General features: G+C 41.2%; 3 protein-coding genes across 4 annotated transcripts in view; 2 read left to right on the top strand and 1 right to left on the bottom strand.

Annotated features, from left to right (window-relative positions):
• Positions 1-779: 779 nt before the first annotated feature.
• The window catches only part of LOC308409726 (uncharacterized protein), a gene marked incomplete at its 5' end in the record, with an annotated part of 81,640 nt that continues 62,779 nt past the window's right edge, over positions 780-19,640 (top strand). Inside the window, one exon of the mRNA XM_080902675.1 lies at positions 780-816. Within this exon, the coding sequence (XP_080758801.1) occupies positions 780-816 (37 nt within the window). The remainder of the gene's footprint in view (positions 817-19,640) is intronic.
• LOC308404090 (uncharacterized protein) lies at positions 3,950-6,597 on the bottom strand. Of its 2 annotated transcripts, none has more exons than XM_080893940.1 (4): positions 6,398-6,597; positions 5,399-5,487; positions 5,234-5,310; positions 3,950-4,977 (listed from the first exon to the last, which is right to left on the bottom strand). In XM_080893940.1, the coding sequence occupies exons 1-4, from the start codon at positions 6,546-6,548 to the stop codon at positions 4,002-4,004; spliced, it is 1,293 nt and encodes a 430-aa protein (XP_080750066.1). In that variant the 5' UTR covers positions 6,549-6,597; the 3' UTR covers positions 3,950-4,001. The 2 variants fall into 2 exon arrangements, with proteins under 2 accessions (XP_080750066.1, XP_080750067.1); XM_080893941.1 differs by having other exon boundaries at positions 5,399-5,593; positions 6,398-6,596.
• LOC308400514 (uncharacterized protein) lies at positions 14,151-19,475 on the top strand (the record flags this gene model as incomplete). Its single annotated transcript, XM_080888261.1, has 4 exons — positions 14,151-14,187; positions 16,783-17,121; positions 17,293-17,391; positions 18,519-19,475. 4 exons carry the CDS (start codon positions 14,151-14,153, stop codon positions 18,923-18,925), a joined length of 882 nt encoding a protein of 293 aa, XP_080744387.1. The 3' UTR covers positions 18,926-19,475.

The following is a 19,640-nucleotide window of genomic DNA, read 5'->3' as shown; positions in this document are numbered from 1 at the left end:
TCTGCCATTGTTACTACTTAAATGTTTATCATAGTAGATTGTGATGGTTTCAACATAGACAATAAAAAAGATGTGAAAATGTCACATTTTCCTTCTTTTCTCATCAGTACATGAGCTTTTACATCATAAATCACATTTATAAAAGGTTATGTCAGATCTCAAATTAATGAAAGGTGATGATACTACTCTTAATTTATTGAGGTTAAAAGTTATGACTTAAGTTTAATGAAAAAAATTGATGATATTACTCTTAATTTATTGAGGCTCTTCCATAACTCACATAATGTTATTAATCTGTTGCAGATCTTATTACTGCCTCTTGAATCAGATTTTAACAGGATGTGTTCAGTTTAACTCTCTCACCACTTTAAAGGCTGAAGCTTTAAATCATAATATAATAATGTTTTATTTTATTAAACATATTTTAAATATAAACACTTTTATAATTTCACCATAACAAAGTTCACTTCCTGCATGAAGGTGATCACAGCTCCATGAACTATTCCCACAAACATCACTGAGCCTCAGACTTTCTTTAACAGGCCTGTCAGACCACAATGATCCAGCTGTTTGTGTTCATGTGGCACATTTATACGTTTTATTTCAAATCTACTTCACATTTTATTATCTGATATCTGCGACACATGGAGACTTCCTGTTAAACAGAAAGTAAACTTTGTGCGTGGGCGTGTTTGGAGCTGCAGGTGTGTCCAGCTGTGGGTTCGTTGGGTCAGCAGAGGATTTAACGGGACTTTGTGTCGGTTTGTTTTTAAAGGAGGATGAAGACGCTGGTGGTGTTCCTGCTCCTCATGAACGGTAAGAAAGTCTCCGTTTACCTGCAGCAGCTCCGCAGACAGTCCTCTGTGACCGGAAGTGTTAGTCAGGTGCAGCTCGCGCCTCTGACGTCATGGAAATTCACAGTGTTGGAAATACAGATTTAATGATGAGGCTTTAATAGTAAAAGTATGAGAGAAGGTTAGAAACAGACCAGACTAACAGACTGTGGACTTTGTAGTCACAGATTGGTATGGCCGAGCTAGCTAACCATGCTAACGTAGCCTCGTGTCTGCGCTGTTTCCGGTCTGAGCCGAGCTCATTCAGCCCTCTGAGCTCCGTTTCTCTGCCCTAAACACAGCACAGGAGGGTGTGGAAGCTCTCCGTTGTTATTCATAATGGTTGTGGAGATGCTCGCAATAGACTACTTGCACTAGGGCATGTGACGTATTTCCGTTTCCAAATAGTACCGCTTGTGCGTTTCCGGTACGTTTGCTTATCTATCGGTAGCTATGCTAATGTCGCTTCAGAATGAGTATAAAAAGGAAAGTATTTAAAACAGAAAATTTTCAAAAACAGGAGAAGAAATACTCCGAGAATTGCTGTGTCCCACTTTGTTCAGCTTCAGCCAAATTTAACGGCATACTAAGTTTTCATGCCTTTCCGACCCATTCCGACTTGAGAAGACAATGGCTGTTAAATATACGCCGGGATCATTTCACGATCACCTCTCACACCAGGGTCTGCTGTAGACACTTTGCCAGTGATCAACTCATAGAGCCAACAACCCTCGATGGTCGAAGGAGGCTTATTAAAGGTGCTGTACCAACACTTTTTGAGTGGAATGGCTATAAAGTTGAACCACCGCGGCGTAGTGTTTGGGAGAGAACGGAGCGACGCCCTGAACTAGTTCCTCCTGACGATCAAGAAGAGCACAGTCTTACAAGAGATCATGACTACTGCTCAGTCCCTGAGCCATCTGCATTGGACATATCTGCATCAGCTGCAGAAGACCTGTCCAAAGACGTGGAGACTCTGAGGAAGAAAATACAGGAGTTACGTGTCCAGCGAGAATTTGGGTTACAGCGTTTTGCTGGCTCCGACAGTGACATCCGATTCTATACCAGGTACATCTAAGTTCTATTCAAGCTAACTGTTTAAAATATACCAAGGTCACCATCAGTTAAATTTAGAAAGTTTTTCCAGTCTTAATGAAAACAAAATAGAAATTTACTTTTTCTCTGCTGATTGTATGTTTTATGTAGATGCTTTAGTATTTAAACGATATCCTAATGCTACAGGTAAAATACAACACCAAATACTCTTAATCAGACTATTTTATACAGCAATGCCATTAGCATATTTGTCACAGATCACATTATTTTTATGTCAGTGTGTAATGTTAATTAATGATTGACACGATGTATGTCTCTCTCGTGAATAGATTTCCAAGCTATGATCATTTGATGGCATTCTGGGTTTTGATTGAGCCTTGCATCTATAAAATGATCCGGGTTTCAAGAGCCAAGTCAGCTGCCAATAGGAACGAAGAAGTGTTGACACCTGCACGCACATCAACAGTAGGTTATGGGTTTGTTGGTAGTTAGAACTAGAGGTGTAATGTTATTGTATTTATGTACAATAACATTACTTTATGTACAGTAGCATACATACACAGGTGTATGTATGCTAGACTCAGTATCCTTTACATACATACACCTGTGCACTACAGCACCTCATTGTTTACCCCATGGTACAGTATGGTATGCCTAACCATTACAAAACATTTAGCCAAGAAAAGCATAATTTTACTAGTTCATAGCTTAAGGAGTAACATTTTCCCTTTTGTTTTCACCTTCCAGAGGCAGCTGCTACAGCCAATTGATGAGTTTTTTCTTTTCCTGGTTTTCCTGTCAGTTGGTTTGAAGGAGAGGGACCTGGCACACCGATTTACCATACACCAGTCCACAGTGAGCCGCATTATTGCAACATGGACAAATTTTCTTGCCACTGCACTGGGGTCTCAGTGCATCTGGCTTACACGTGAAGAAGTGCAAGCTTACCTCCCTGAGGAATTCAAAGATTTCTCAGACACCCAGATGATCCTTGACTGTACAGAGCTGAGGTGTCAGACACCATCCTCACCACTTCTCCAAAGTGAAATGTACTCTTCGTACAAATCCCACTGTACGATGAAAGCCCTGGTTGGCATAGCTCCACATGGTCCAGTGACATTCATCTCTAATCTGTATGCTGGTTCGGTTAGTGACAAGGAACTATTCAAACAATCAGGCATTGCTGAGAAGTTGACTGAAGACATGGCAGTGATGGTAGATAAGGGCTTCCTAATCACCGATTGTTGTAAATGCAAAGTGTACTGCCCACCTTTTCTATCTAAGCAGGAGCAGATGCCAGCATACCAGGTTAAGGAGACGCAGGCCATAGCCAGACTCAGGGTGCATGTGGAGCGAGTCATTAGGAGGATCAAACAGAACAAACTTTTTGATAGCATCATTACCATGTCACATGTTTATAATATCAACCAACTGTTTGCAGTGGCATGTATGCTGTCAAATTACCAGAACACAGCATTAGTTAAAAAATGGGTTAAGTGAGACAAGATGGATTTTTCCCAAGACACCAGTGCCAGTACAAGTAACTTATGGAAAATGACCTGCAGCTGAGGCCACTACAGTTGCATTTCTTCCTTCTCAGCTGACAATACTTGATTACAGAACTGGTACTTGAGTGCTGATAGTTGAGTTTCAGTTATTGATAATTCAAATTCATTGCAAATGTTTAATGTTAATAATACTGTTTAATTATATTACTATATTACTATTCAGATTCAACAAAACTGTTTATCAAAATTATAAAGTAAATCACTAAATCGTTTTAAAATCATAAGTGACATTGAGCTTTTGGAACATCAAAAATACCATTTGTCATTTTCTACAGTTCAGTTATTGTCTAAATGTATATCAGTATGCTAGGCATGGAGTTTTAAATACTTACCATGTAAATAAGTTCTGCACAAATTCAACGTTTTAATGTGTGTTTTTAAAAATTAAATTGATGCCATTGCTTAAATAACAGTTCATTGATGTCACATAAAGGTAACATGTAACAACAAAATAATTCATGAAATATATTGAAAATAAAACATCAGTTATTTTGTTCCAGCCAGCCTGAAGGATCTGTTTTTCTTTTTGCTATGTTTTCACTGTTCATTTTTTCAAACACAGGTATCTTGGCATATATATGTAAAAAAAGAAATAGTCTGCCTTTTCTCTGATTGCATTGTGCACATCTGTATCCATGTATATTCTTTGCACTAGGTAGTCCTCTTGTGCCCACACAACAAAGTCACACCACTGCATCCCACTGATGAGCAGTTGTCCTTGCACTTGCCAGTAATATGCGTGGCTCTTTTTTAGTTTAGGGGTACCACATTCCATCTGCACATATTTGCAGTCAATAAAGTTTTGTACATTGGGACATTTGAATTCGACGAAGCCAAACTGGGGGTATTCATTGGGGTCAAAAACAACACCATCAGGAGATGCAGCAAGCCAGGGGGCAATGGGGTGAATGACCAGACCACAGGGTGAGTAGTTAACATTCATTAGCCTACTATACTCTGCTGCTATTGCAGGCTCCATCTCAGTTCCTCTCCTCATGTCTGCTGTCTGCCTTGTTCCCTTCAATATACGCTCTGCTAGTGACTCGGCCGAGCTCTGGCCTCTGACGTGACACGCCTCCCGAAACCTAGAGGCAGTCACTCTGGGCCTGCGGAGCTGATGCCACTCAGACGAAGAGCTTTGCTCACGTGTAGCTTCCTCTATTTTGTGAGCCATTTCCAGAGTTACAGACAAGCTTTTCAGATGCAGAAGCTCTTCTTCTGAGCACACAAACACACAATCTGATGGCAAGATGTCATACCCCTCCAGAGGCAAGTGCGGTGTTGGTGGTGCATCGCGGTGTAGTGTGATGTACCGGGTTGTCAAAACCGGCTGCTGATATGACAGAACACTGCCCTCCTGCACCAGCCCAAAGGCACTTTCCACAAGGGGCTTGTCAGGTCTCATGTTCATTGTGGTCACAAGTGGCCTGTCCTCAATATTAAATTTTGCATATGCCTCCGTTATTCTGAACAAGCAGGGATCTGGTAACGGACCCACCATGCCTCTGTAGAAGCCACTCCTAAAGAAAACATCAATGACAATAATGTAAGGAAGAAGGTTGTTATACTGAACAACAACTAAACTAAAAACTAAAAGGTGTAAAACAGTGGTGCATAAGTTAGAGACTGGGATGTATATGTACATGACTGAGTTAGCCGTCTTCAGAAAGTGTAATGTTGTATGTAAATTAATACCTATTCTGACACATGTATGTATGAAAAAAATAGCAACATACATTTGTAACACATGAAACCAAATTTTACAAATGTAATTACCGTACTCCAGTCTGGGCCATCCTATTTGGTACCGGCTTAGTGAAGATCATGGAGTTGATGGGTCCTGGCTTCACACCCTAACAGAAGACACATTTACTATGGATGGTGTTGCTGTTCATATGTAAACATGGACTAATTCAAAAACTTTAACCTCATTTAAATTACCACTGTCCGTGGCTTGTGCCATTGCTGTTCAGATTCCGTGCAGCTATGCACAGGGGGGACAACCGGCACTCTGAGTTGTGAGTAGTGTGCTGTTTGGAAGAGCAGTGCCACTGTGTGATTGCACATAACAGCGCCTGCCACACAGGAGCACTGGCTATGTGTCAGTATCACCGGCGATGAATCCAGAAGCTTAATCTAAGAAGAAAGAACGAAAATTAAAAATGTAACATCTTCATGGAAGAGCCGAACAGGAACATAGTTCAGTGTTATGGTTACGCACCCTCCTGAATGCTTAGTGTTTCCTTCTCTCCCTATTAAAACAACTTAACCATCCTTGATAACTGTAATAACTTAGATTGTGTATATTTGCAGTATTAACTTGTTGTCAAATGTTTCTGATCACCCAAACACACGTTGATTTAACTATCTGACTAGTCAAATTAGGAGTGATAAAGCAGGGAGACAAGGAAAACATTCAAGTTGATGGGCCTTTAGGAATGAACTTAACTAATGCTTAAATGAACTGAACCCCACAGAACGGGGATTAACAACTTTACACAGCTTCCTGCCTACACTTAGTCTGTGTGGTGCCTCACTCTTCCTCATCGACCTGTAGCACAGGGCTCTCACACCGACCTCCCCTGACAACCTGTCTTTATTGGACACTGAATAAAGATACAAGTACCATTAGCATTATTTCTGTATTACTCATTTCAGCATGTCTTAAACATATATATTTTACACTTAGCAAGAGTAGCATTAGGTAGTTAACTACCTCCATAGTTAGCCAACTACCTAACGCCATTATAACAGTGTCTAACTACAAAAGTGACATTAGTTAAGAAAACCTCAACTATAGTTTAGGACGACATAAAACACCGTTTAAGAAAACATGTAATGTAGAGAACTGACATCAAATGAAGGACATAGCGGAGTAACGTAGTGTTTGCATTTGACGTTAGCTAGCGTTTCTTTGTCGGTTAATTTACGTTTTCTTACCTTCGTAGTTGTGTATATATGATGCAGCATATAACTTAAATCCTTTATCTAATTTGCTGGCGGGGGTAGTCGTCACTCTGCAAATCCGATGAACATCGGTGATGTTCAATTTTGGGAGCTCTTGTAGGCATCGAGTGTAGAACGTCGCCATGGTTTAACCGCACCGGAAGCACTGGAGCAGGACTACATAGAACGCGGAAGTGTTAGTGCAAGTAGTCCATTCTAATTAAAAAAACAGCAGCGTTGCCGGAATTGAGATTATGGATAATTTTTTAATAATTACACTACTCTTTTCTTAAAAAATGAACATCAGATTCCCCTGGTAAAACAAATAATCACTACATTCTCAAAAGCTTCAGGCTTAAAGTTAAATTTAAATAAATGTGAACTACTGGCGTTAAAGGAGTGTCATTCACAATTACTGTACGAAAGAATATTATTAACCAAAATGGATAGTTTATCTAGATTTATATATCCAGCTTACTCTTTATCAATATCAAATAAAGTTATTAAAACAATTAATAGCTTGAATTTTAATTTTATTTGGAGCAATAAGTGCCATTATATATCTAAAGATGATTTGGTTAAATCATACATTGAAGCTGGTGGAAACGCAATTGACTTTGATATAATGAATGGTGTTTTGAATCCTTCCTAAATAATCCACACTCCATTTGGTTTTTTATACCAAGTAAGGTCTTTAACACACTGGGGGGCATCGATTTTCTCCTAAAGTGTGACTTTGAAATTACTAAGCTACCTGCTAAACTCTCTGAATTCCATAAACAGGTCCTTCTTTATTGGGAAATGTTATTTAAACATAATTTCACTCCATATAATAGCCCAATTTGGAACAATAGATATATACTGATGAACAGAAAATCTATTTTTATTCAAGATTGGTTATCAAAAGGTATTTGGGCAATTGGACATGTTCTAGGACATCAAGAGTTTTGCCAAAAGTTTAATATCCAATGTTCTAAAAGTAAATTTAATCGGGTTTAAAATCCATTCCATTGTCACTTAAAAACATAGTTGTAAATGATATAATATATTCTGACATCTCCCCCAAGTTAAGGCAATTATATATAGATGGTATTCGGTTTTGTGATGTTAAAAGAAATAATAAGTTTCTAAGATCTTCATTAAGGAGTCTTTCAACGGTGACAACAAACCGGAAATAAACATGGTGATATTTGGAAATGTAAATCTGTCTGTAAGCTCCAGCTGAACAGAAATGTCAAATACAACTTAGCAAACCAGGTGAACAATTAAATAAAAACACTGAAAGGCATAAATATGAAAGAAAGCAAATAATAATAATCAGGAATGTCTGTGAAGGTTCTCAGTCATCGTAGTCTAAGGAGCTTGGAAAGAAAAACTCTGGACGTCTTTAAGTTTACTCGAAGACGTTTCACCTCTCATCCGAGAAGCTTTTTCAGTTGTTATGATGATGATGATGATGATGATAATAATAATAATAATATTAATAAATGTAATTTTTAAAGATACCATTATATTCAAGGAATTAAAAAAGACAAATGTGGTAGAAACAATGTTCTGCTGTTTGAGTCCCAGCTTCATTTGAGTTTTAAAAATGTATTCTCAACAATTATTTACACACGGATCACTATATATATGATCTATTTAAGCCTTTGGTGCATTAGGGAATTTTAAATAATCAAGTTACTCTTTACTCTCATGAGAGGAGTATCTGTGAACAATACACAAGAACAAAGTGATGCAGGATTTAGACATTTATACCACAGCTGCATCTACTGGGAGGCTGAGGGGAGCACTGGTGGCTGTCAGTGTTTTTCAAAATATAATAATGTTTTGGTGTTTGTCTGCTTTTCCAAAAGAAATGCAAAATGATGCTGATTAATAGTTCTGATTATATCCAAAGAATGAGCTGGATCAGTGAGTCTGAAAGATCTTCCACTTGATTAAATTTCTGTTTTCCATCCATGGAGATCAGGATCCTGGGACTTCATGTCTCACTGGTGGACCTTCAGTCCACCTGTCCAGGGCTGGGTGCTCGGGTGTGTACTGAGTCACTCCCAGCATCTGCTATGTGTGGCCTGCTGGCTCGTTGCCGGGGGCCCCTGGGGCTTCTGCACTGTGTCTGCTGGCTGACCCCATCCAGGGGTCTGCTTTGGTCTTTTCTGAGTAGGTAGTGCGATTCCCCCTGCGGTGAGCCTCTTTGGACTCTCGTACTCTGGGGGCATCTAGATATCTGGGGCCTGCATCTCCTCCATGCCTGCTTCATCTCCTACAGGGGGGGGGGGGGGCTATGGCTCCACATACCCACTATTAGACATTTACATGGTGAAACCTTCTGAACACAAGCATGCTCACACAGGTGCACACACACATACTCACAGACACACTATCTTGGTTGGCTGCTGCCTCTAAACGTATCATGTAGTTCTGTGTGCTGCTCAGTAACATTTCATGTTATCATTTACTGGTACTTGTACATATCTTGGTTGTTGCCACGGTTTCTCTGTTGTTGTTTTGTGTGTGTGTGTGTGTGTGTGTGTGTGTGTGTGTGTGTGTGTGTGTGTGTGTGTGTGTGTGTGTGTGTGTGTGTGTGTGTGTGTGTGTGTGTTTTACACAGGTTTGGAGCAGATCCTCAGTGTTTTTTCTCTCCCTCTCCTTCTGTAAACATCTTCACCAATTTCTTTCTTTTTCTTTTCTTCAGACGCTCTTTTCTGTTCTGATAGTAATAACTCAAAATAAAAAATTTGAATAAATTTCTAATAAAATATGACTGCCATTATAGCCAAAGCAGTAATGATGCACTTGGAAAAATAATTGGGCATCTTTTTGGCCTTCAGACAATAATTCTCATTCTCGTCCTGTCCTGCTACACTGCTGGACGGGACAGGCAAAAAAAATAAAATAATAATAATCAGGGCTGTCAGTGTTAACACATTAAAATGGGCAAATTCACATTAACAAGTTAACACAGATCAATCCGTATAAGGAGTTACTCAGCGTTAACGCATTTAAGCCACAGTAACACGTTAATGCCATCATCATGACTAACGCAATTAACAATTAATCCATCTGGAGCACAGACTGACTCAAAATCCCTGAAATGTGTCTGTCAATGCATTTTGGGCAGTTTGTCCTTCCTGCAGACGCCCCCCTGCTGGCTGAGCCCATCCAGGGGTCTGTTTGGTCTTTGCTGAGTGGCTAGTGCGTTAACGTGGGCTAATTCATGTTAACGTGTTAACACTGACAGCCCTAATAATAATACATGTAAAAACCAAACAGTATGTCAGGTTGTTATCCTGGTATTCAGTCTGTGCTGCTCTCACTCAGAGATCAGAGTTCATGTTCAGTAACCACACTGACAGCAAGAGGAGGAAACGATTGGTTTAATTTAAAAGAAGAGTCTGAGCTGTGGATGAAAACAATGAGAAATATATAAGTGAGTCACATATCAAACACAGACCAGACCATTAACCTCCTAGGACCTGCCGTCCACATATGTGGACATCACATTTTGGGTTATTTAGACCAAAATACTCAATTTTGCTCTACAAGGGCCTGATATCCACTTACGAGGACATTATACTGCTACTGTTCTATCAAAATTTTAAACGAATTTCCTCATATGTGGCTCCTATTTTTCTTAAAAACAAAAATAAGGTAAAAAAAAAATCTGGTAATTCTTTGTTTTTACATTCATCAGGCCCCAATATTCCCAAATATCAAAGACAAATTAAAAATGCTGCTGTGGAAGAGTTCAGGTCTTAGGAGGTTAAGTGTAATAAGAAGCAGAATGAAAAGCTGAGTGTGAGGGTCAGGGTGCTGTCTCACTGCAGAGGCTTCAGGCTGAATCCTGCTGAGCTCAGAGTCAGACTCACCTGTGCAGCTTGGACAGGTAAACACATCAGGACATGAGGAGAGTTGGCAAAGTACAGACATTCAGTACTTAAGTAGAACTACAAATACTACTATTAAAAATACTCCAGTAAAAGTAAAAAAGTACATGTTCTGAAATGTACTTCAAATAAGAAAGTAAAAAGTAGCTCTTTGAAGGATGTTTGTAAAATATATTTATACTGGGGACACAAGTCTGGTCTAAGTCTTCTGTCAGAGAGACTGCAGCAGTCCAGGAGTTTGTTAATTGTCTTTAATTAAGTCCCACCAAAGATTTGTTTACATGAAAATGTTTGTGAGGCTTAATCTGAGTTCGGTGCAGCCAAACTTGAACTTCTTGTTTTATAGTAAACAGCACGTGTGACTATAAACATGGTTTTCTGGAAACAGAAATGGGCAATTTTATCATTAGTAGAGTCATAGATAACTAGGAAAACAATCACAACACATCATCTACTCAACACAAGCAACATCTCACAATGTCCACAAGGGGTCACTGCAGACCCAGAATTGGCTAAATAGCGCATGTCTTACAAGTTGCTAATAGTGAGGCATAAATATGGCAAGCTAGCAACAGCTAAAGGAAACCATAGAAAAGTCCTTTATTCCTCATCCTGTGTTCAGTCCTGCATCAGCAGCTTCATTCTTATACAGACCTTTCTACTCTGTGTGTTAAACTGAGCTCTATGTTTACTACATAGCAGTCAATGAATCCAGTTTTTACACCACAGTTAAGTTAATGTAGTTAAATCTGTGTATTTGTAACTCAAACATTCAGTGTTTTAAACAGAAACCTGACTTTGACATATTTAAGTTGGTATGAACACAGTCAGAGCTGCTGCTGCTTTTATTGTTCTGTTGCTTTTTCAAAGCTTTCTGTGCAAATCAATAGAAATATTTATTGTTGCATCTTAAAGCTGCCAGCACAGCAGCAGCATGAGGAGAAGAGTGTTTGCTCAGGAAATACACGGGTCCCTGAAGAGTTCAAACAGGAAATATTCCTGCATTAAATCTGCAGTTCAATCATCAGCAGATTACTGTCAGTGTCATCTGTCACCAGGCAGGTTTTAACAGGCGTGTAAGCCACATATTATTAGAACACCCTTTTATATTTGGATGATAAACACATTTAGTTGTGTTTGGTCTTTAACTTGTGCTCAGTTTCCACAATGAATTCATGATGGAAATCTCTAATAAACTATCAAAACTGACACTATTTCCCCCACCACACTCTCTGTTGGTGGCTGGTGCCCCCATCCTCTGGTTCTTGGTGGTTCTTGGTGCTCGGGTGTGTTCTGGGTAATGGCTGCTTGGTGGGGCCTGGCCCCCCTGGCTCTGTCAGGCCCCTGCTTGGGGGTGAGGAGGTCTTTGGGTCTCAGATCTCTGGGCCTGTGTGCGCTCTGCTCTGGTGCAGCCGGCTGCTGGGATCCTGCAGGCTCCTCGCTGAGACCCCTGTGACTTCAGCACCATGGCTGCAGTTTCTCTGTTGTCTGGTTTTGTTGTGTGTGTGTGTGTGTGTGTGTGTGTGTGTGTGTGTGTGTGTGTGTGTGTGTGTGTGTGTGTGTGTGTGTGTGTGTGTGTGTGTGTGTGTTTGTTTGTTTGTTTATTTAGGCAGGTTTGGAGCAGATCCTCAGTGTTTTCTCTCTCCCTCTCCTTCTGTAAACTTCTTCACTAATTTCTTTCTTTTTCTTTTCTGTTCTGATTCTAATAACTCAGAATAAAAACTCCTAATAAACTTCTAATAAAATATGACCATTATAGCAAAAGCAGTAATGATGCACTTGGAAAAATCACAACACATGTAAGAAGTAGAAAGTTCAGATATGTGTTTAAAATTGTAGGGAGTAAAAAGTAGTTAGAAAAAAAACTACTCAGGTAAAGTACAGATACCTGAAAATTGTACTTAAGTACTTACTGCCCAACTCTGGAGAAGAGGAGAGTTTTATTCCTCACGTTATGTAAATAATAATGTAAACTTTATTGATCCCTGTGGGTAAACTCCTCTCTGCATTTAACCCACTCACTCAGTGAAGCAGTGGGCAGCCATTGGGCGCCCGGGGAGCAGCGTGTAGGGACGGTACCTTGATCAGGGGTACCTGAGGGGAGCTGTTCAGGGGAATCGAACCCCTGATCTTCCGATCATGGGCCACCACTCTACCTACTGAGCTATCTCTGCCTGATAAATGAGTTAGCTGTTAGAACTGTCATCAGTTACTATGAAACTATGTAATCAATATACAGTAATAATGTAACATTAGAGTACTGACCTGGATGAGTTTTGCCTCCTGAGGGTTACAGCTGTGTATGATGTGTTTAACAGGCACAAACTAAGATTTACACACATGTTCATCCAAACATTAAATACACCTCCATGAGTCACCTGATACACACCTGTGCACGTGTAGTTGTGAGACAGCTTTCAGTGAGCTCACATTTAGGCTGCGTCCACACGTACTCGGGTATTTTTGAAAACACAGATTTTTCTGTGTTTGCACCTTTCGTCCACACGTAAACGCCGTTTTCGATCACTGAAAACTGAGATTTTTAAAACTCAGTTTTTGCTTTTACGTGTTGACGAGGAAAACAGAGATTTAGTCACGCAACGTCAAAGGTGTGCGCCTTTTTTGACGTGCCGCTGTGCGCCACGTTACTGTTTACATGAGATGAATTTCTACAATGGTGGATAAACACAAAATACTGTTGCTGTTAATCTATCTGCAGTTTTACACACGTACATGTACACACACAGTTACTGTCCCTCCATTTACAAAGACGTCAGAGTGAACAGAGTCAACACAGACGCTCTCACAACCTAAATCCAGACGCCACGTCGTTGTCGGTTTTTAATGAATTTAATTTGTATGTAATTTAAATTTATGCATGTTGTGTGTATTTGTTCATTCCTAAGTTGTGAGTCTGCAGCAGCCAGAGTACTGATTTTGGTTATTAACATTTGATGAAGGCACTTAAAAACACAAACACTTTTCAGAAGTACTTCAGGTTTGCATCAAACCTGCTCACTCTTTCCCTCCCAGGCTTCTAGACTCCTGATTGGCCAACATTTCTACACGGCGTGGATTTGACATGTTCTTGACCGTGTTTGACTGCGTTTTTGGCGAGATTTTCTTTAAAAACACAAACAGAAAATCTCAGTTTTCCAAAGTACGTGTGGACGTAGCCTTAGTGTGAGCAGCCAAACATGATGGCAGACTGCCACAGATCACTTCTGAGGAAAGAGGAGGCGTTCAGCTTCCTCATAGTTTCACACCTGCATGAAGCAGCCTCACCCTGACAGCTTCAAATCACTGTGTCAGCTGATCACTTCCTGTCCTGTGATTGGCTGAGCTTCAGGCCTTCTCTCAGTCAAACTGGAAACAGGGATTGAGACAGTGTGAGGGTTTGTGGAGTGCCACAGTGCTGTAATGAATACTGTAGTGGAAGAAGTTCTTTCACACTCTTCATCCTGGAGCTGCTTTATGTCCATGATCTGCATGGAAACACATCTATGGAGAGGAAATCCAGCTGCTGAGGGTCACATCTGCATCGTTGTAGCTACAGTGGATGTTTCAGCGTCAGGACTGAAGGCGGAGCTTTGTGCGTGTCAGGGTGAGGCCACAGCAGCCGCCTCCACCCGGTGAAACTACGAGGAAAGCCGACGTCCTCCTCTTTCCTCAGAAGTGATCTGTGGCCGGCCGGACTTCATTCCACAGATGTGCTTTAACAAAGTGTGAAGCTGAACTCTGAGCTGTGACAGTGAAGCAGTGTGAGAGTGTCAGTAGATGATCAGCAGAGGAAAGTGAAGCTGCTGTGAGCTGATGTCCTGAAGGGCTTTTAAAGAGTCTCTGAGTTTGACAGGAACATGAAGATGTTTGTGGTGTTTGTGATCCTCCTGCACGGTAAGTACACCTTCCTCTCTCTGCTCTCATCATCAGCTTTTCTTTCATCTCTCTCTCTTTAATGTGTTGAAGTGCAGCAGGAGGAGATTTCCATCAAACACTGGATTCTGATTCAGATCAAACTAACGATCCAAAGCAGCAACTTTCAAATCTCTGGATTCTTCTTGGTGCCTTTCAGATGAGCTCATGTTACAATCAGCTGCTGTGTGTGTTGTTGTGTAGCTGAAGCTCTGACTCACATTTCATATGTGACCAAAGGAAACTTGGTGCTGTGTGACACACTTTAGATTCTCTGCTGCTGCTTTGAACTCTTCAAACTAAAGAGCCAAACGGATGATTGACTGTGCAGCTCTGACATGGCACCAAATGTCCCTGTTATCAGCTGCTGGATGGACGTTATCAGAGCTTTTTAGTGCCACACGGATCACCAGGAGCTCCTCCTCTGTCTGCAAACAGGCTCAGCAGCTCTGATCATTGGAGTCAGCACAGAGTGTGGAGACATCTAGTGGTGGTGGAGAGAAGTGCATGTAACGTGTGTGTGTTGTGTTAATCAGCATGAGTAGTTAGGGGGACGTGCCTCCCTGTGCCTGATGGGAGTCCTTGTAATTACCCAGCATGCTGTGCTGTGTGCTTCATTTCTAACACTGGTTTCACTGAAGAGCTTTCTGAGCTTCTTTCATTGATTGTGACCAACATACATGTTTGCTGTGGATCCACATCTGCTCTTACTGCTGATGTCATGAAGCTGTTTGAGTGGTGAGCAGTCAAAGAAGCAGGTCCTAACAGGGACATAGCAGGATATTCCTGCCTCTAAATGAGCTGTAACTGCACATATGAGCACAGCTGGTCTGCATGTAGTGAACACAAAGAGTGTGTGTCCAAATTTCGAGGCTGCATTTGTGGGCCGATTACATCACAGCGACGCGACGAAAGCTGTCCAAATTTGGTGTCCTTTTTTCAGTGTTCTATTTGTTCCTGAATAAATCGGTTTGGCTGAGATTAAAATTATAGTTTTCACACAGCTGAATAAACGTCAAACAGAAACTGATTAAACAAAAGTGTGAGATGATAGACGCCAGTGTCCTGTTATATTTTAGATAGCAAGGAGCAGACGGCTGAGTTTATTAAACTCCACGTCTAGTTTCACAGGCTCTCACTTCGGGCCTTCTCGGTCCTCAAAGGACTCGGCCTTCGCAGTCTATGTTGGCCGGGTCCTTCCCATTAGAGCACTTTCCTCTAACACTGCAGGCTTACTTCTTGTTCGTAGAGCATTTTATATCGTAGAGTATTTGATTATATATATATATATATATATATATATATATATATGGGAGACAGAGTCTTCAGTTTTCAGGCCCCTCAACCAGCTTCCAGTTTGGATTCAGGAGACAGACACTATCTCTACTTTTAAGATTAGGCTTAAAACTTTCCATAACAGCAGAGTGCAAGGGCATTGATAGAACACCATACCCAAGTGGCCAGCATATATAGTATATATATAGTATACAGCAGTCCTTCTCAAATAGTGGGGCGCACTCAGGGGAACTTGCTTTTTTAGCCGTGCTAGAAAGTGTAATTGCGCATTCACTGCAGTGAGTGCAGAGTTTTTTGCATGTGTGCAGACACAGTACAGAGCAGGAGATATGAAGTGCAGTAAACAAGCCCTCAAGAAAAATGAAAAAATGAAAAGAGAGGCAGAAATAATTAGACAAAAGTCTCCCAAAAACTAAGACAAGGAAATATGACCAAGCATATGCAGCACTTGGCTTCACAGTAACAGAACATAATTGAGAAGCACTGACATAAAATAACGCCTGTGCTGAGTATGGCCTGGAGGTCAAAATGGGAGACGCTCTCTAGGGTGGTCGAGAATGACCGAGCTAAGATCCTGTGGGACAGATGGACAAACTAGTGGTGGCTAACCAGCCGGACATAGTGGTGTTGGACAAGCAGAGGAAGACGGCTGTAGTGATAGACGTTGCAATACTGAATGACAGCAATATCAGGAAGAAGCAACACGAGAAGCCTAAGAAATACCAAGGGCTCAGAGAAGAGCTCGAGAGGATGTGGAGGGTGAAGGTGACGGTGGTCCCCGTGGTAATCGGAGCACTAGGTGCGGTGACTCCCAAGCTAGGCGAGTGGCTCCAGCAGATCCCGGGAACAACATCGGAGATCTCTGTCCAGAAGAGCGCAGTCCTGGGAACAGCTAAGATACTGCAGGACCCTCAAGCTCCCAGGCCTCTGGTAGAGGACCCGAGCTTGAAGGATAAAGAGACTTTTTGTAGGAAAAATGCAAAAATGCCAGGGCTCATTTTCCACCCCAGTCCAGCCCCGTTTTTATCTGACACATTTGAAAAACTCCTCCAGTCCTCCCCCATCTCATGTGTGGACATGACTGGACTCTTTGATGATGTTTTTATTTTTTATTGTTTTTATTTGTCTGTCATACTATTCACTTTATTTGTTCAGGTTTTTAACTGTGTTTGTTAAAATGTTGAATGTTTCTGTCGTTCTGTCTCCTGGTTTCTGTAAATGTGTCTAAACTTGATCTTCACCTCAAAGTGACTCATGGAGTCTCTGTCTGTGTGTCCTCAGTTTCCCAGCATGCCTCAGCTGTCAAGCTGTATGAGGGGGACTCGTTCATCCTGCCCTGTCAGTTTGACACTTTCGATCTGACTGACCCCTCGGTGGTGTGGAGTCGCTCCGACCTCAGTCCTCCAACCGTCCACCAGCATCAGCTTCAAGGAGACGAATTGAAAGATCAAAACCAGCGTTACAGCGGCCGAACATCCATGAAGACTGACGCTCTGGAAACTGGAGACCTCAGCCTGAACCTGACCAACCTCCAACTGTCTGACAGCGCCACCTACACCTGCTCCGTCAGAGACTTTATAGGTGAACTGAGTCGGAGTGATGTACAGCTGCAGGTCAAAGGTCAGCAACAAACACCTGCTGTAGACACATCTGACATCACTCAGATAAAACTTTATTATTTTAACACAGTCAGAATAACCATGTTAGCTTTATGAGTAAAGTAAAGGCCTCTTCATTAAATTCATTGAGTCAGAGGTCAAAGGTCACGTTGTTCTTTGTGTTCCTCCACAGAACGGTTTCCATCCTGGGCCAAAGCTCTCCTGGTTCTCCTGGTTCTTCTTGTGGTTTCTGGAGGTCTTTTATTTCATTTCCGGCACTATTTCATGTCAGGTGAGTGTCTCCTACTACACTACCCATAATGCCGATGGTCAGCAGAAGTTCTGTGTTTCCAGCACTGTAAAAGACCCTCAGGGTGGCTGTAGCTCAGGAGGTCATCTGCTAATTGGAAGGTTGGTAGTTTGATTTCTGGCTGCTCCAGTCTGCATGTCAAATATCTTTGGGCAACATGCTAACCTCCTGTGCATCCATCAGAGTATGACTGTGTGTGAATGTTAGATAAAAAGCACGTCGCAACACATAGAAAAAGAATGTTTGTGTGAATGAGGCAAGTTGTACTAAGTGTGTGAGAGTAGAAAAGTGCTAAATAAGAACCAGCCCATTTACCAGCAGCAGTTTAAAATCAAGCACAACAACATTTTTACATTATCGTCACTAAATTAATACACAGGTGTTCCTGTGACAGTGTTTGTCCTTCTTTGGGTTGTTAGTATTGTGCTGCACATGTAAAACAGATTCCCACACCAGAAAATTCATTTCACACTCAAAACATGCTGTGAATAAAAATGTGAGTGAAAGCTGCCAGCTGATTTGAATCTGAACCCTGAACATCAGCTGCTCCTTACAGCTGCAGACTCACTGGTGTTTAAGGTTTCAGAGTAAACATTAAATATAAGAACTGAATTCAAACATAGTCTACATACAAAGTTTACATGACATGATATGAAGTACAGTGCACTTGTCCTGTTGTAGGATCATATATATAATATACATACATACATTAGATTATAGGACAACAAAACTGTAGTAAAATCTTTTGCTGCCAACAGGGGAAACGATCAAGTAATAAGGTTCCTTCTGACAATATGTTTTACTGATGTTCATCACAGAAACGCAAAGACGTTAGATGCTATTAAAAAACTTCCAGCGATTTGTTAAGTCAGTTAGAGGTGATTTTATGAACGCTGATCTCTGGATCTTAAAATGATCTGGAGTAAGCAAGGTTCACACAGGACAAGTTACCATGGCGATGTACTGCGCTAAGAAATGAACAACCTTCATAGTGCAGAAAACTCAGGGTTTACCCTCAAATTACCTGGATAAGCCAAAATCCTGCTTTTTGTTGTACAGGCTTCAGATGTTGTTACTACAGCTCATGTTGTGCTTTGTTGTCCTCTCAGTCCCCTGGGTGGGGGTGGATTCAGGGGTGGAGTCTGTCCAGCTGATCTGCAAAACCACAGTTTGTCTGCCTAAAGATGCTAAAGTGGAGTGGAAGGATGAAGACGACAGGAAGGTCCACGTGTATGAGAACGGCTCTGACCAGCCTGAAGAACAGGACGATAAATACAAGAACCGAACAAAGATGAAGAGAAACTTACTGGAACCTGGAGACCTCAGTCTGACCCTGAAACACCCCACAGATGGAGACAACTCCACCTACACCTGCACCGCCTACACCAGGGAGGGAAACATCATGATGGAGAAACAAGTGGAGCTGAAAGTCAGAGGTCAGTGCTGTAGATACAGGTCAAAGGTCAGAGGTCAGACTCATGATGGTGGTTCAGTCTCAGTGGGCTCCATCCAATAATGTTACAGTGTTAGCATGTCTGATGTTTGTGGCTGTTTTGGTTTTTATTTGATTTCCAGCCAAATGTAAAAGCTTCATCAGATGAACTGTAGGAGCAAAGTTCATGTGTGAGACTTCATCTGAAAGGTAACATCTTCTAGTTTCTGAACATGTGTTTGTTTAGCATGTGGCTGAAACACAGGCTAAGCTAAGTCAGCTCAAATCTCAGTAACAACCTTCTTTGGTCCTCATCTATAATCAGTCATATCTGAGTCACAATAACTAGAAGATGATTTCTAGCAGAAGTGTGAACATCTCCACATCCTTTCTCCATGTTATCATCCAAAGCTGTGTGAAGTTTCAGAGCTCTGCAGCTAACAGAGACTTTCAGTTTGCTGCTCTCTTCCTCTGACAGCTCCATTCTTAGGGAGCGTTAGTTCTCTGTTTCACTTTATTCCACTTATTCAGTCTGATGTTCTCTGATCTGTTTCTCTTGTTTAGTGTCTTAAATGCTGCCAGTGCCTCTCTTTGCTGTAACCAACCTTTCTCTTTATTTCTGAGCTTTTTAAGGACTTTAACCTTTGAAAATGGAAAGAAATCAGTCAGATTCATGGCTGCATCACAGTGTCACATGTAGTTCTCCACATCAGCTGGATTATATCTATAGCAGCAAACAGCAGCTGATGCACAAATCTTTGTCTGTGTTAATAAAGTTGGATCAGTTCAAACAGTTTGT

This window comes from Rhamphochromis sp. 'chilingali' (assembly GCF_963969265.1).
Source record: "Rhamphochromis sp. 'chilingali' genome assembly, chromosome: 1".
NCBI lineage: Eukaryota > Metazoa > Chordata > Actinopteri > Cichliformes > Cichlidae > Rhamphochromis > Rhamphochromis sp. 'chilingali'.
Note: the sequence above shows the minus strand (reverse complement) of the source record. Positions and strands in the feature narration are given on the sequence as shown.